This window comes from Anopheles maculipalpis, chromosome 2RL (genome assembly GCF_943734695.1).
Source record: "Anopheles maculipalpis chromosome 2RL, idAnoMacuDA_375_x, whole genome shotgun sequence".
Lineage (NCBI taxonomy): Eukaryota > Metazoa > Arthropoda > Insecta > Diptera > Culicidae > Anopheles > Anopheles maculipalpis.
In genome coordinates this window covers 53,369,100-53,385,033 of record NC_064871.1, presented here as the reverse complement: position 1 = coordinate 53,385,033, position 15,934 = coordinate 53,369,100, and the positions used below count along the sequence as shown (strand labels likewise).

Here is a 15,934-nt window from a genome sequence, read left to right as displayed (position 1 = left end):
AATGCAAAGCATGATTTATTAAACGTTCAAGCCCGTTCCGGTATTTTTCTCTTCTAGCAAAAAGTGGGTTTCACCTACACAAATGTTGATGAAAATGAAACGACTTGGTTAAAACAGTCGTAATGCCAGGTAGTTAAACTCATTTCAAAGCACAAAAGCTCTATAAAATAGAGAATTGGATTTACAAAAAAAATGCATTTCTGCTTCAAATTAGACGTACTTTTTCCTTCTCCCCTTTATCCTTTTCCCCCCCAACGGTACCAATGGCAGATACGTTCTAATCTCTATCTTCAATAACATTAATATTTTAGGGTTATATTATATAAAACTACGAAACATCTACTGTTCAATTTATTGGCTTCGTGGATGACAGTGACATCGTTGGCAAGACGACAGCGAAGGTGTGTGAGGCGTACACCCGACTGAAACGTGAAGCAGCTAGAATTGGATTGATGATCAATGCGACGAAGACGAAATACCTGCTTGCCGGAGGCTCTGATCGTGATAGAGCCCAAGTGGGAAGCAGCGTGTTAGTCGACGTCGACAACCTCGAGGTGGTAGAGATTGTCGAGATAGCAGAGTTCTGCTATCTCGGGACTTGGGTCGTAACTTCGGATAACGATGTCAGCAGCGAAATCCGGAGACGCATTGTCCAGTGGAATCGTGTCTACTACGGCCTTCACCGACTTCGAGACCGCACGAAATGTGAGATATATCGCACACTGATTCGCCCGGTGGTCCTATATGGCCACGTGTCTTGGACCATCCGAGCGGAGGATGCAAACGCTCTTGGCGTGTTTGAGTGTCGCATCCTCCGGACCATCTTTGGTGGTGTGTGCGAGCATGGAGTTTGGAGGAGAAGGATAAACCACGAGCCTGCAGAGCTATACGGAGAACCGGACCGGCAAAGACCGGTAGGATACGATGGCTGGGACATGTTATGAGGATGCCGTAATCATGCCCCGCCATGAAGGTATTCGTCAGCGACCCCCAGTTCGGCACCAGGTGTCGGGGCACAGGCGAGTTTGTTGGCTGTTAATCAGGTGAAGGGAGACCTGTCCTGGATCAGGTGTGTAGACATGAGATCGGGTACCTACATGGACGGGAAGCTACCCGTCAATTTTCACGTGGAAGTCTGGAAGGTCCCATTAGAATTGATTTGAAAGTAGCTAAGCAATTGCAGTGTTTGAAGAGAAATTATAAAACAAATATTCACAAACAAAACTTCACCCATCCTTGAAACCCCTATATTTATAGAAAGTATACCAGGTTCATATGAGCGACCCCGGCAGGAATCTTATCGACCTGGTACCCGTGCCTCCCAAGTTACTATGCCGAGCTTGTACCCTTATCTTCAAGCTTCCTCAACGTTATGCGAAGAAATCTCGTTTTCTAAGGACCTTGTAGTCAAAGCAGTTTCGCCGATCAATCAATAAGTCCTTTTTCTTAATGTCTAAGATAGCCCTATGGACGTTGTACTCTCTCGTTGTCAATACTTACCTCTCAAACGTATCCAGCCAATCTCCATGTCATATCGTGTAATCATCACATACACATTATCACAACATTTGTACATGTATAAACATTTATTTATGAAATTTTGTCATCGTCAGTTTCGTTTTTGCCGTCGGTTCGTTCTCTTCTGTTTTTAGCACATTATGCCATTTTCTGTATCGTCGTGCATTGTATCGAATAAAACAACAGTTTTCGAAGGATTTTTTTGGTGGCGAAAGTATGTTTCACTGTTAATAACGCCAATATAGAACCATTTTACCTTTGTCTTTGCTTTCCCACTCATAAACCTCTTCCTGCGATTTATCGTTTTCATCTGGCTCTCGAGCAAGAGTGTATCCTTGTTTTCTCGATTCGATTGTGGGTAGGCATGGGACAAAAAAAATTGGAACAGCCAGAGCAAAGTATAACAGCAAAGTAACAGCTAATTATTCAACACGTTCTCTACAATGCACAGTGTTTCTCGTTTATCTCCGGATTGTCCCTTTGTCCTACAAATTAATGGATAAGTTTGTTTCCTGTTTCCTCCCCATTTCACTCTGTTCACTATTACTTAATAATCATGGTAGGGTACGGGGGATAGGGAAGGAGGGGGGGGGGGGGGGGAGAGTTCTTTTGGCACTCGGGAACCACATTTAGAAGATGATCCCACCACAACCACAACAACGATAACTTAGGGAACAAACGCTTTGATTTCTCTCGCCCGTCAAATCACACACAAACACAGTTTGTGTTGTTCTGATCGGAAAATAGGAAAAAGGACTTATGTATGGCAGTGAACTAAAGCGCGATTATGATTGTTGTGTGCGGGTGTGAGGAACAGAAAGATTGCTGTACCATTTTATGTTTACCATCAAACTCTCATACTTTGTAAAGATACTTTTTCCAACTAGAAAATCTAACAAACGTAGTACAGAGAGAAAGAGAGCTTGTGAAAGCTAGTTTTATATCGTGTATGTGTATGTGTGTGAGTGTGTGTGTATGTGTATGTTTGGTTTACATTTGCGAAATAGTAGTATCATCTTATAGTCGTTTAAACAGAATATTTCTTCATCTTTACTACGTTTACATACACACGAGAGCGTCCATTTTCTTACATTTTACAAATTTGCAACCATATTTTCGCTGTACTTTTGTTTTGTGTTGTAAGTGTGTGCGTATTCTTTTTGTTGTTTTTTTTTCCTCATTGTTTCATACTTAGTTTTTCTTTGTTTTCGTTTGCCGGATATTGCAGGTAGCTATATCATACGTACTAACGTTTTCTTTTGTGTGTTGTGGATTTTGTTTTGCTTGTTTCGTAAACTCATGTTGTGCGTTTTACACTGCGTTTTTTTTTTTTTCAACTCGTTATGGGCCGATTCACAACCCTGTCACTAGAGAAGCCCTGTTGTTAATAATTTTACATATTTTATACTTTCACTAATACACTGTTTCTCATCTCTAAACAAGTGTGTGCGCGCGTGAACTTGTATGTTATGCACGGAATTTATACTCTGTTTTACTATTTCTCCACCCTACGTACATATGTACCCTCCCCTTTCTGCTTAAGCTATACGGAATCAGAATACTTTATTTGTGTTGTGCGCATTATTACACTCTCCATTAACATTTTTCCATTTTCCTTTCCTTTGTTGGCTTTTCATTCTTCTTTGCTTCGTTTGCTGGTAAAATACACGATCGCATGTTTCCATAATAATAATCTCATGCCTGACCTGAGATCATGGTATTCTATTTTATTTTACATACAAATTTAAATATGTATATGTATGTATATATATACTTTTGTTTGCTCTCAGCATAATCATACATTTAGTAGTTTCTAGTAGCTTTTTTAATGCTTTTACGTGCTATGGGTTCTGGATTATATCTGTTATAATAATTATTATGTTGTCCTTCCGCTTATGTTCGCACTACACACACACACACGCGCATGTTCAACGCCAATTTTTAAAATATGTACTGTCCTACAGTTTTAATGGTTTCCTATTTCACGGTGAGTGTATGTCGTTTGAGGACACTTTACCAAACATAAAAAATTCACCCGGAAAAATTACCGAACCAGGTGAAAGAAATTTGTATTGATTAAAATATAAATGTAATATTGATTGAACAATTATTTCACTCAAAAAATATTGAATATTCGTAAAACAAGAAATACGAATGGAAATCTTTGCGGTTTTGTGCCGTGTCATGCACAAGTCATGCATCATGGCACTTTTGAACTAACCGTGCTGCACTTAATTGAAATTATTTCAAACTTTCCACTATTTTTTGAGCAACACAGGCGGGGTAAAGTGTGCAAGCAAAGCGGTACCGAAGATCAGTTTGAAAAACATACGCTTTCTCTTCGATATTTGTTCTGCATTTTTACATTCGCTTTTGTGTTTCTTTTTTATTTATTTTAGTTTTTTTTTGCAAGCGGAATGACATTCATACTAATTATGGTATCTTACTAGAAATTGTCAATTCCATTTTTGCTGTTAAATTCGATCGTCGACAAATACATTCCCGATATTATTACACGCTCTCGATGGTGTAAGAAGCGTCTCGATTTAATGGTTTGGGTTTTTATGAACACAACACACTTCCGCCACATTCAGCAATCACCATATTTGCCGAATGTACATATTACACAGTTTACATTACTTTTCGCACTAATTCATTGTTAGTTTTGTTTTACTTTTTGCGCCTTACTTTGCAAGTAGTGGGTACACATATTTATGTATTAATTACGCTTTCTTCGCTACATTTATTATTTAGGCCATTAATGCATTCTTCCGTTCTGTTGTTACTTTCTTTCCCTCGGTGTACAAAGGATTGTGTTAAACTTCTTAAACTTTTTAAATTGTGTGTTTTAGCATCTTAACCGACAATTTTGTTTTCATTGTGTTTTTTTTTTTTTTGTTTGTTTAGTTTTACATTTTACCATATTAATTTAGCCTCACAAGGTCGCACGAGGAGTGCAACGGAATTAACCAACCAAAAAACAAGATTGAATTATATATGACTAGATTAAAATGACGCTTCAATCGGCATGTTCTTTCAGTTTAATAAAACAAAACCTAAAATTCACGTAAGACAACCAAGCGTGAGTGCATCTCACGCTATTCACTATATGAACTTATAAAAACATTACTTTCTAGTGTAGCGTTTAAATTCCATTTTTTTTTTTTTGCTTTTGCCCCACATTCACACTCATTCGGTACCACATAAGCTTTAAATTCGTTGCAGTTCGTTTTTGTTTATGACGCATTCCTCGAAATTCCTGATATTCTGCCTCATTTATAAGCTTCGAAAAGAACTTTGTTGTTTTACGTGTGTGGAAGATACAGTCACACATCACAAAATGGAAATATTTTTACCTCAAAATACCACAAACAAATGAATCCACCAAAATGTTCTGTAATCCCTTGTAATGGGAAGCAGAGAGCATCTTCAGAGTAATGCTCTAGTTGTTAAGTGCAGTTGTAATAATAATATTATGGGGACTATTTACGTATTTTTCTCTTGTTTGATAAACTAAAACAGAATTGCATTGGTCACTTACGGTCACATCTTCAAAATCTTATTATAATTGTTATTTTAAAATGAATAAAATCATTAATTTTCTAGCATAGTATCGTAGCGTACGCAACGCTCGGGAAACAAATTACAAGGATAAAACCGACCACCAAACAAGGTTCGAATATAAGGGTCGCCAAGTATATAATAAATTAGTGGTTAGACAATAAACAACTAGCTAAACTGGGCGCCACGGTAAAACGCGTCAAGTTATCCGGAAGCTTGGATCCTAGTTGTCGTCATTTGCTTGACTGCATCAGACGTGCTGTCGGGCAACAGGTATCGATGGTTTAGTTTGATGTGAATCAAAATCTCTTTCACAAGAGTTAAAAGCTTACGCCAGAGATCATAAAACGTTAAAATCTGTATTGACCCTAAACACGTATTACTTCAAGGGACATGTAACCGTTGAAGAGTGGGTGAAATTAATTATCTCAAGGGTGCACATGATGATTTTTGCCGTTGAGTATCGTATTGATTCCGACCCGATATTTATGCCAGCATCAGCAAACCGAGACACGCAACCAAGAAGTCTGAAAAGAAACAGAATAAAACACTAGTTATTTTTTGTAAGTTGTTGTAATTGTAAGCAAATTCTTTTTTATATAAATTTTTCAGTTTTTAAAGTTGCAGACACAATTTACAGACCATAGCCTAATGAGTTGTTGAACGGTAAGCTGTCATTTCTTGACAGCAAAACGATAACTTCCCCATCGCTATAGCTGTACCTTTCACACCTACTACCGTACGAGCAAAAGAGACAAAACAATTCACTTGATTGTGAAATGTATTGGTGTATCTAGAAAAGGAGAGCAGATGCGCACAGCTTTAGTGCGAGCGGAACATAAGTAACAAATGAAAGAGAATCAGGCCAATTGCACCCGTTTCTTTTGCTCGAAACGCGGTGCCAACCATCAGGTGCAGTTAGTTTTGCAAATCTTTTGGCAGCACGGAAACCACGAAACACCGTCATCGTCATTGGAACGAGTACGGGGAGTGTGAATTGAAGAAAAATAAACGTCGTTGGTTCCTCGGAGCTAACCAGTCTCATTGCATTTGTCGTCGTTGTTGCTGATCGTTGTGTAGCGAAACAACACAGCACACACCACTCCACCGCGCCCCCAGCACAATAATCCATTTGATCTAGTTGTCTTGGATCAAGTGATATTTTCATAACTACACCAGCAGAACCGGGCTGCTTAGTCGTGTTTTTTTAAAGTTTGGTGCTAAAGTTTAGTTTTGCTCACCCATCATCAACATCACCATGCAGCTGCTTTCGGGATTAGTGAAAACAACCGTACCCAACTATCTGTCGGGTTTGCCAATTCCGGACAGTTTCGGTGGATGGTTCCGGCTAGGTTGTAAGTATTCGATACATTCCACCATTTTCTTGCGGCATCACTACCAACCACGGCTACACACACTCCACGAATACGGTTTTTGGGCCGTTCATGCGTAACTTATTGCACACCGTTGAATGCAATGCTAAAGGAAAGGCGAGTGGTAGACAGCAAAGCAGAGGGTGGGGTGATGGGGTTCGAGGTCCTTCACCCGTAAAACAGGCACCATTTTTTAAACATGCCGTCAGATTATTTCTAAACTCTACTACTAATCAGTTCCGAAGGGCAGTAGGCTTCTAAACGCAAGCAAAAGATTCTTCTCGTTATGTAAGATTGTGTTTGTGTGGCCAACCAGCTACTCAAGCCAATCCAGACAGATAATCACCGTGACGAGACGCGTCTAGCAGCATTGTTTCGTCACGAATGTCTTAATGGTGATGAATTTCGTGTCGTGTTAGCTGCAGAAAGCTTTTGTGCTTTGAAGCTGTGAACATGTACAAGAAAATTATCTTTTTTTTCTATTTTAATTAATTTCAGTTAAGGATTGGCTTTCGCTGGTGCCCCCAACGGCAGCCGTGGCCGGTGTCGTGTATATGTCGTATTTAGCCTTCTGCCCGGAAGCACGCCCGAAGCCCTCCAAGAAGGCAAACAACAAGATCCGGCTGGAAGAAGCGAAAGTGGTGGACATGATCGATATAGAAGATATTGCCGAAAAAGCAGCTTTCTGCCGTTGCTGGAAATCCAACAACGTAAGTGTTTATCGCGTCGTGCTACCTTCAGATAAACCTGCCAGCTATCTTTGTTGCGTCTTACGACTATATCACTAATCCTACCTTACAGTGGCCGTACTGCGATGGATCACATGGTGCTCACAACAAGGAGTGCGGCGACAACCTCGGACCGGTGGTGGTACAGCGAAAGAAGAACTAAGAGACTCGCCTGTCCAGCACAATAATGCACATTTGCTGCACATCATCCATTTGCTCATCCAATCGCTAAATGCGTTCCAGGGATGATGGTTTATTGGCCTAACCTTACTTTCATACCAAATTCAACGGTAAAAAAAAATACCCTAAACTCATTGGAAACGCGCAATGGTTATAATTGTTCTTTAAAAATATCGATCATTATAGAGAAGATGTGCATTTGAATAGAAGATTGATAAAATCAATTTTAGCTTCTAAAGACACGTAACAACCACTTCCTTCATCAAGAGCTTAGTTGGAAAAAAAGAACAAACTTAAATGGTGCGTTTCAAATACTAATACACAGTAGATACCAGAGATCATTCGAAGCTGTAACTGTTGTTTTCAAATCTTATCGCATTTTACTTCACAAAAAATAGTACCGCTTTATTGAGTTTCTTGTTAAATTTTTTCTATTAATAAATTCTTTTCAATAGACGCTCCTGCTTACCACCACTTCTAGTGTCGCATTCATCCGAATAAAGAACAAAAACATGCATCTCTCATCATTTACGTTAAATATGAATTTTATGATTGAAACGGATTGGCGACCTGGCCATTTCTACGCGACGGGCTCAACTGTGAAAAGGCCTCGATTGAGAATTGTGCGAGATCCGATCGGCAGCGCTCAGCATTCACACCTAGCTCGGCAGGATTTGATGGAGCAGATTGCGGATCGGATGTTAAATTATCCAATAGAAAAGGTAAAATCAACCCATCGTACTACAAAACTAAGTTTTTTTGAGACGGTACCACCACCAGTCTCTGAAACTACTTAAAAACTACTACTCTGAAGCTACTTAAAGGAAGACGGCATACCACAAATGTGGTTGGGATATTTTATTCGACATCTTTGACGAAACTTAATGGCTTCCCAGGTCTTCAGTTTTGACACCTGACGTAATATATTTTTTTTTTGACCCTTTATAACTATTGCATCTTCTGCTTTCTCTTTGGCGCTGCGTCCTCGAGATGTGTTGGCTTACGTTGCTAAACGATGTTAATGTTCACCCTCGATTTAAAATTGAGCATAATAGAGATCGAAGTCCGTATGGACGGCCCAAAAATATTTTTCTGGCAGGTTCGGTTCTGTTCCATTCTCATTATTTAAGCATCCCATTGGAGTCTGATCAGTTTAATTCGCGGCACAATTACGATGATCGTCTCCTGCATGGAGACCTTCCTCACATATTCTTCTTACTTGGCTTTTAACTTCAAAAGGCATTGTTTTGCTATGCTTCCTTGACCAATAGCTGGATAGTCAGCCTTGTGTACAGGGAGCATTGGATACTCGATTCTACCGGCGAAGCTACGAGGACATTTTTAGAAAATCTTTATCTCGAACGCAGCTAAAAAGATTTCGTCAGCTTTGGACGATGACAAATGAGATGATCCGTTAGTGAAGCCCCTAGTTAGTTGTTTGTTGAAATGATCTTTTGGACGATTTGCAGATATTTCGATAACCTGCAATCCCCTGATAATTTCCTAAAGATCTCATGAATCCGATCACGAAGGCTTTAAATGGTGCGATTAACTATTTATCGTCACATCTGAGAACGAATATGAGTATCAGAACGTTGGATTAGTTCAAAAGAGGATAATTTTGTCGATGGCACCGCGCAGGAGAAAACATCGTGGGGATGTTTAGAGCGGACGTTGTAAACGCTTCGTAATGTATGCCTGTTTGCCTGACTGATTTTACAATTCTTCATTAGATATTCTGCTGTTCAAGCTCTCCTCTCAACTGTTGTTTTCCGTCTCTGTAAATAATTTAAAGAAGGGATATACAGGAGGGCGTTTCTCCCTGCAGTAGTTCTCACTATCGAACTGCGTGGTTTCTGCAAGTCTAGTAAGCTGTTAGATGGCAGGAATGACCTACAGAAGATCGTTACAATCTGATGATCACTTATAACCACAGTTCGAGTTTTTCAACATCTTCTGAATGTGTTGTATGACCTCAGAATGCAGCAGATATGATGAGAATATGATAATCTAATGGTGGACGCATCATCGATCGAAGCGACAACCAAACTAACCTTAGCAGCGTGTAATAGATTGATTGAAATCTCTATTGGAGTACCGGTTTGAGGACCGATCACTCGGTGGCCAAAAATGGAAAAACAACTCATCTTCAAGGACCGAAGAGAGTGTGGATAACCAACATGAACATCTCCTGCCAGTTTTCATAGAGCATTAGACAGCAGTACTGCCTGGCACGAATCATGATGACGCAAGTTATTCTATTCCATAATTGAGATGGGATTCCAAAAAACACTCATAAACCATATAATAATCTTCCATCCTTTGTGAGGGTTTTGTTATATGTAAATGAAAAAAGAAACTTTAAATGACGAATAGTTTGTTTCAATATCTCTAAGTTAACAGTGTCAAATTCATAAAAATCCCCATACACATAGTTGTCCCGTACTGTCTTTGGTATTGTTAAGCAGTTTTGTAAGAACTTACCAATTTTGTAACTACTTGCAACGGTTCATATCCTTCGCCAAGACGGGTAACAAACACAACACAACACGGGCCGGGCCAAGACGGGCAACAAACACAACACTTCTCAACAATGTTCACCAAATAATGCTTCAGGATGAAGAACCAATCACTATAATCACACTTTACGTGCGGCCAGTGGCGACGACGGCAATTATCACTATTGTCACACATTTGTTTTTTCGTATTTCGTCACCGTTACTTCAAACTTAACTCGAGAAAAAAAGGTTCGTTCGTTCGCATTTCCGGTTCTTCTTAAGCAAAACACAACAGGAACACAGGAGAGCATCCTCGCATCCTCAAACAAGCAAGTACACACACTCTCTGGAGCTCACTGCCACAAACGCATTGGGTTTAAGAAACGGAATATCGATGTTTTTCGCTTGTTTGTTTGTTTCTAATTTTTCGCTTCTTCCTTTCTTTTTGGTTAAATAGTACATGTTCAGGATGACTTTTTAACTGTAGCTGCAGGCAGCTAGTAGTTGTACGTTTTATCTTCTTCTTATGTTGTTGTATCTTTTTTTTTTCTTTTGTTTTCTTTTAATAAGCAATAACATTAAAGCTTTATTTTAATCACATTGATTCAATTTGTTTTTGTGTGTGCGTTTTACGGTGTTTCATGCGCGTGCACCACGCATTTCCACTATGCAAACACACTTTTTTGCACACATTTCTGTGATTTCCATTTTCCAGGCTGTTTGTGGCAAATCAAGTTCAGAACTTCAGAAACACTTTTTTACCGGAAGTGTTTTTTTTTTCAATTTTGTTTTTATGATTTACAAACCATAAAGCAGTGCAGTTATACACATACACACACACACACGTGTCCACCAAACCCAAAGTATTAACGGCTAGGCCGAAGTCGGCACAAAGGATACGGGCGAGGGTAGGACGACGAGGTGACGAGGAAAGCGGCAGCTTCGTTCTCTTCTTCAGCCATCAAATCACATCTGTCGGTATGGCGAATGAAGCTTAAGGTACTGTATTACGAGACTTGGACCACCGCTCACGACTTCCGGTGGAAGCGCCGACAGGGGACAGTTTTCGATGCTCATAATTGCCAGATTTTGGCACAGGGCCAGCTCGTACGGAAGCTTAATCAGCGCCGGATTATCATTGATATAAAGCGATTCGAGGTTTTCCAGCGTACCGATCTCCTCCGGTAGGAACTGCAGATTGTTCTCCCCGACGGACAGGTAGGTCAGGTTCGTCAGATGGCCGATCGTACGCGGTAGCGCCCCAAGCTGGTTGGATTGTAAAATTAGCTTCTGCAGATCGTGCAGTAGCCCAATCTCGGATGGTAGGGACTCCAGCCGATTCTCCTCCAGATCAAGCACGCGCAGTTTCTTCAGATTGCCGATGGTGTTCGGTATTCGTTTCAGCAGATTGTTGGACAGGATCAGTATTTCCAGGTTCTGCAGGCAGTGTATATCGTCCGGAAGCTTCGTGAGCGAGTTGGTGCCAAAGTTTAGTTCCACCATCTGGGTCCAGGTGCCGATATCGAGCGGCAGCGAGGTGAGAGCATTTTCTTTCATGTTTAGCTTGGTTAAGCCACGGGCACGGGAGAATATGCCGTACTGTATCTTGTCGATCTGATTGTGCTCCAGATTGATGCTGGTTACGTTGGTGAACTGGGCTGGACCGCCGGATGGGTAGCTATGGAACGCGTTCCGCGAGAGGGTGATCGTTGTCAGGTTGCTCAAGCTAGCCAACAGCCCATCCGGCAGCTGGCTAATACCGTTGCCCTCAACGTTAAACTCATCCATGTGCGTACAGTTCTTCAGCGAGACGGGAATTGACGAGAGCTGGTTGTAGCGCAACCCGAGCCGCATCAGGTTCGACAGATTGCCTATCGATTCCGGTATGTCTAGCAGGTCGTTGTGCTGCAGATCGAGTGCGGTTAGGTTAACGCAGTTCCCGATCTCCTCGGGCAGGTGTTTCAGATGATTGTGCGAAAGATCGAGCGTAGTTAGATTGACCAGGTGGCCGATCGCTGCGGGTAGCTCGTGAATTTTGTTCTCCCGCAGGCTAAGCATCGTGAGGTTGCTAAGATTTTTCAAATTATCACCTACTACCCGGATCCTGTTGAAGCGCAGATACAGGGTAGTTAGGGTGTGCAGCTTGTAGATCACATCCGGTATGTCGGATAGCTTGTTATGTCGCAGATCGAGCACTTTTAGCTGCTTTAAGTTTTGCAAAGAATCAGGTAACGACGTGAGTGAATTTTCATTCAGTGCTAACGTTTTCAGATTCGCCAGACAACCGATCTCGGACGGCAGTGAAGATATCTTGTTGCCGTACAGATAGAACTCGACCAGGCTCGTGCAATCTTTTACCGACGCGGGTATGACGGTGATGGAGGATTTGCTCAAATCGAGACGCTGAATGTTTTCCTCCTTGCATCGCTGAAACTCCTTAATCACGTCCACGTCGGCCTGTATCGCTTTGCCCTTCTTGGTGGTCGGTTTCGGTTTGTTCGACTCCGGGTGCTTCACCGTCACAACCTTAGGGCGTATGATTTCCGCAGGCATTTCACTGCCGGATCCTCCACTCCCGCTACCGTAGCCTCCGCTTCCTGTCGCGGCCGTACTACTGCTGCTTACGTTCGCACTGTTTGCACTTCCAGCACCAGCAACACCACCACTGGCGGTCGAATAGGATCCTGCGCTACCGCCTCCGCCGATGCTGCTGCTGCCACCAGAAGTGTTCGCTGAGGTGCCGGTACCGCCTCCACCGGAGCTACCCAAATTCATGCCGCGATCTCCACTGAATGGCACAATAAGATATGATGTTGTTTGAGAACGAAACTGAAAAATTTAACGAGCTGCAACCGTCCCTTCGTTCGTGCACACACCAAACTACACACACAAAAGCACAGCTGATTTGATTCACTCAGATGCACCACCTGAGATGGTAAGTGTCCCCAGGGTGCAATCTTAGTTCACAATACGCCAACAGCTCCTGTGGAAAAAAGGGGAAAACCCATATAAATATGCTGTAATATTGGTCCTAACTCTTGCTAGACATGCTAGACATTTCCTATAGCACAACTCAATCTTCATGCGTGACCACTTTTACATACACACACCCATTTCGGGAAGGCTGCTGCAGGATTTCAAAAATAAGGACTATCTGGTCTGCTTAATATTTTTGCCGGATCTTGTGTCCCATCCCACACTCGTGAAAATCCTTGAAGATTTCTTGTAACAGGCTCGTTGACGAGCAAGCAAGCAAGCAAGCAAGGATACGCACGGCCAGAGAACGCGAGAAATTGTGAGAGTGAGCAAAACGCACCGTGAATGAGAGACAGTGAGCAAATACCATAGCAGGCGTCGTAATTTCAGATGCACCATTCCTCCTCCGATACCAAGGTGAAAATGCAATGGGGTGAGAAAGCGAGAAAGAGTGAGAGAGACAAAGAGGCTGAGATTGAAGAAGAGTTTACAGTACAAAATTGTATGAAACAACGACGACAACACAAACGTACGAAACCAGAGATTGTGTAAGTGCATAAGGGGGCGAACTTACACACAAGGACGCCAACACTATCGCACGAAATTAAAGAAAAAAGCGGTAAGAAAAGAAAACACCCGTGTGCGTGACTCAGAAGAGAGCACCTGACATTGCGAATCGGATTAGTTTACGCACGCATCATCCGGGTGAGGAAAAAGCAAACAAGATCAACTAACCAAAGGAGTTCGCCAATGTATAATGTTACTTTGATAGATCACAGACCACCATCGAACACTTTCAAATCTATTTTTTGTTTATCCTTGTGTTCCACACACCGTATATGTAATAAGATCCATTTTCGCTTTGGCCAGCAATCTGTTCCTGCTGCTCTTCCCATCCGTGCGAAAGGTACTCCTCATGCAGAAAGAATCGGATTATATTTGGCAAAGAATGGAGCTGAACCTACTTAAGCCGTACCTGAGGTGGCTCAACACAAAATTCTGCCCTTCGTTCGATCAAATTTTATCGCAGGCAGTATGTATCAGCAGCTAATATTCGGAGCATGTTTCTCACACACGCACAGCACCGACAGACATTGTTCCTCCTGCACCGGACGGGCAGACGACGGTCATTCTCTTCAGCTTCTCTCACCGACATTTTATCAACAGCATTCACAACTGTGTACCCCTGGTCCGTTTCTACCCAGTCATCGTACGTCCCACCTGAACGTGACATTGAACCTACGTGAGCTGAAATCTGGCAAAACCTCTTCCCCTTTGTCGGAAGGGAATGTGGGGCTGGGCGCGTAAAACTCGAGTGCGCTTTTACTCTGATGGCAAATTGGCACTCGTGATGTTATTAAACCGATAGAGATCGCTACCAACCAAAGGAACAATTGATTGCGCACACTGACTGATACGCAACAGCGGCAGCGGCAGGTTTAGGTGCATCCAAACCAATCGAGCAAAATTACCCCAGTTGTGATGACCATCCCATGACATTCAATTTCCTAGAAAACAACAAAAAACAACCACGGGAACGGATCCACCACTACCAGCTTGGAAAGGGCTAAACTTAACTTGAATTTTCTGTTGTGTTGTGGGTGTAGCTGCAGTTTCTTCTTAGAGGATATCTCACACTACTTTGCAACATAATATCCGGGGCTCTATAAACACACTACTCACCCCAATTGTATTTAGGATAATTTCATCGACACACAGCACTGCCTGCGTTTAACAGCTCCTCTTCACACACAATTATTATCACGGAATGGCGCACGTACACGGGCAGTACGGCAGGTGCGGATAAGGTCGGAACGCGAATTCTCGTCACTTTTTCGCTGATGATGCTTCCCTACGGTTTTGAAAATTTGACCTGCTGTCAAAGGAGAATCTTGCTCTCCCTGATTCTCCTCAATCGCAGTTATGCTCGCACACACAAACACTCACTCACACGCACCCACACACAGAGCAATGGAAATTTTGCGAGCGTGAAAGAATGCGAGTATTCTCCAGAAAGCATGTAAATTTGTACATCTCGTTGAAACATCTCCGACGGGAGGTTTACCCACCAGTCGAGAGAAACATACGGGAGAAAGCAATAGAATTAAACGTTGCTCGTGGATGTGTGTAGAAGCCGTTCAGCAGAGGAAACAACTATCATCAAAATTGAGAATGTTTTTAGCGAGAAAACAAGCGGCTGTGAGAACATAAACATTGAGAATACAACAGAAAAACTGCGATCTACGTTGTATGAACACACACAACCACACCACATCCTGCCTTTGGGAATTCTGTGTCGGGGAATAAATACGAAACCCTATCCATTCCATCCTATGCTGGTATCACTTTTAAAATATTTGATAATATATTATATGCAACCATCGATCAACTTTGCATATGTATAATGTGTATATAAAGAAAAAAAAACAATTGAAATTTCGATGTACAACGATCAATTCACTTGAAACTAAGAACAGACATCCTGCAGCATATGTTGAATGACACAAGAAATAGACTATAAACGTGTTTTTCACTCAACCGAGGGTAAACAAACACAATTTTCTGCACCAAACCTTTTAACATTCTCTACAGAACAGTTTTATAAAAATAAAGAACAATATTTTTTATTAGCTAATGCAAAACAGGATAATTCTGTTTTTGGTGTTCTGTGTGTTGGTGAAATCAAAAGATGGAAAGTTTCGTCGTAGTGTGGACGCGCGTCCGTTCTGTCAAAACAAAACACACACACACAGTTCATTTCCATACGTCAGTTGGTCCGCATATTGCTGAAGTTATTTCACCGAGAGTAGTTTTTTCGTGCTTGTGCTGCGTGCATATCAGCAAAGATCGGGGGTGCAGTTGTCAACGTAGCAGTTAGCCCTTTTTGCCCTCGATCGAAGGGCTTTGTTGCGAAGGGAGAAAGGGATTGCGCTCTTTGTGGGGTGGCTACTGCTGCTGCATCGAAACGACAGTAACGCTACTTGCCTTGTTTTAGTGGCCACCATTTCCGGGTACGTTTACCAAAAGCTGAAAACGGGAGTCTCACTCTCGGCCTTTTACATACAATTTTTCCATCTTATTGCTTTCCGCTGTCCGTGCG

The 15,934-nt window shown here is 41.9% G+C and overlaps 4 protein-coding genes across 4 annotated transcripts in view; 1 reads left to right on the top strand and 3 right to left on the bottom strand.

The window, feature by feature from the left end:
* Positions 1-15,934, bottom strand: part of LOC126558417 (leucine-rich repeat-containing protein 58) — a 289,270-nt gene that overhangs the window by 132,978 nt on the left and 140,358 nt on the right. The gene's annotated exons all lie outside the window — the stretch shown is intronic.
* Positions 1-15,934, bottom strand: part of LOC126558623 (probable dimethyladenosine transferase) — a 232,181-nt gene that overhangs the window by 113,616 nt on the left and 102,631 nt on the right. The gene's annotated exons all lie outside the window — the stretch shown is intronic.
* On the top strand, positions 6,328-7,343 carry LOC126559399 (CDGSH iron-sulfur domain-containing protein 2 homolog). Its single transcript, XM_050215552.1, has 3 exons — positions 6,328-6,434; positions 6,951-7,162; positions 7,254-7,343. Exons 1-3 carry the CDS (start codon positions 6,338-6,340, stop codon positions 7,341-7,343), a joined length of 399 nt encoding a protein of 132 aa, XP_050071509.1. The 5' UTR covers positions 6,328-6,337.
* On the bottom strand, positions 10,802-12,685 carry LOC126557479 (leucine-rich repeat protein soc-2 homolog). The gene has a single exon (XM_050213271.1). The coding sequence runs from the start codon at positions 12,631-12,633 to the stop codon at positions 10,825-10,827; it is 1,809 nt and encodes a 602-aa protein (XP_050069228.1). The 5' UTR covers positions 12,634-12,685; the 3' UTR covers positions 10,802-10,824.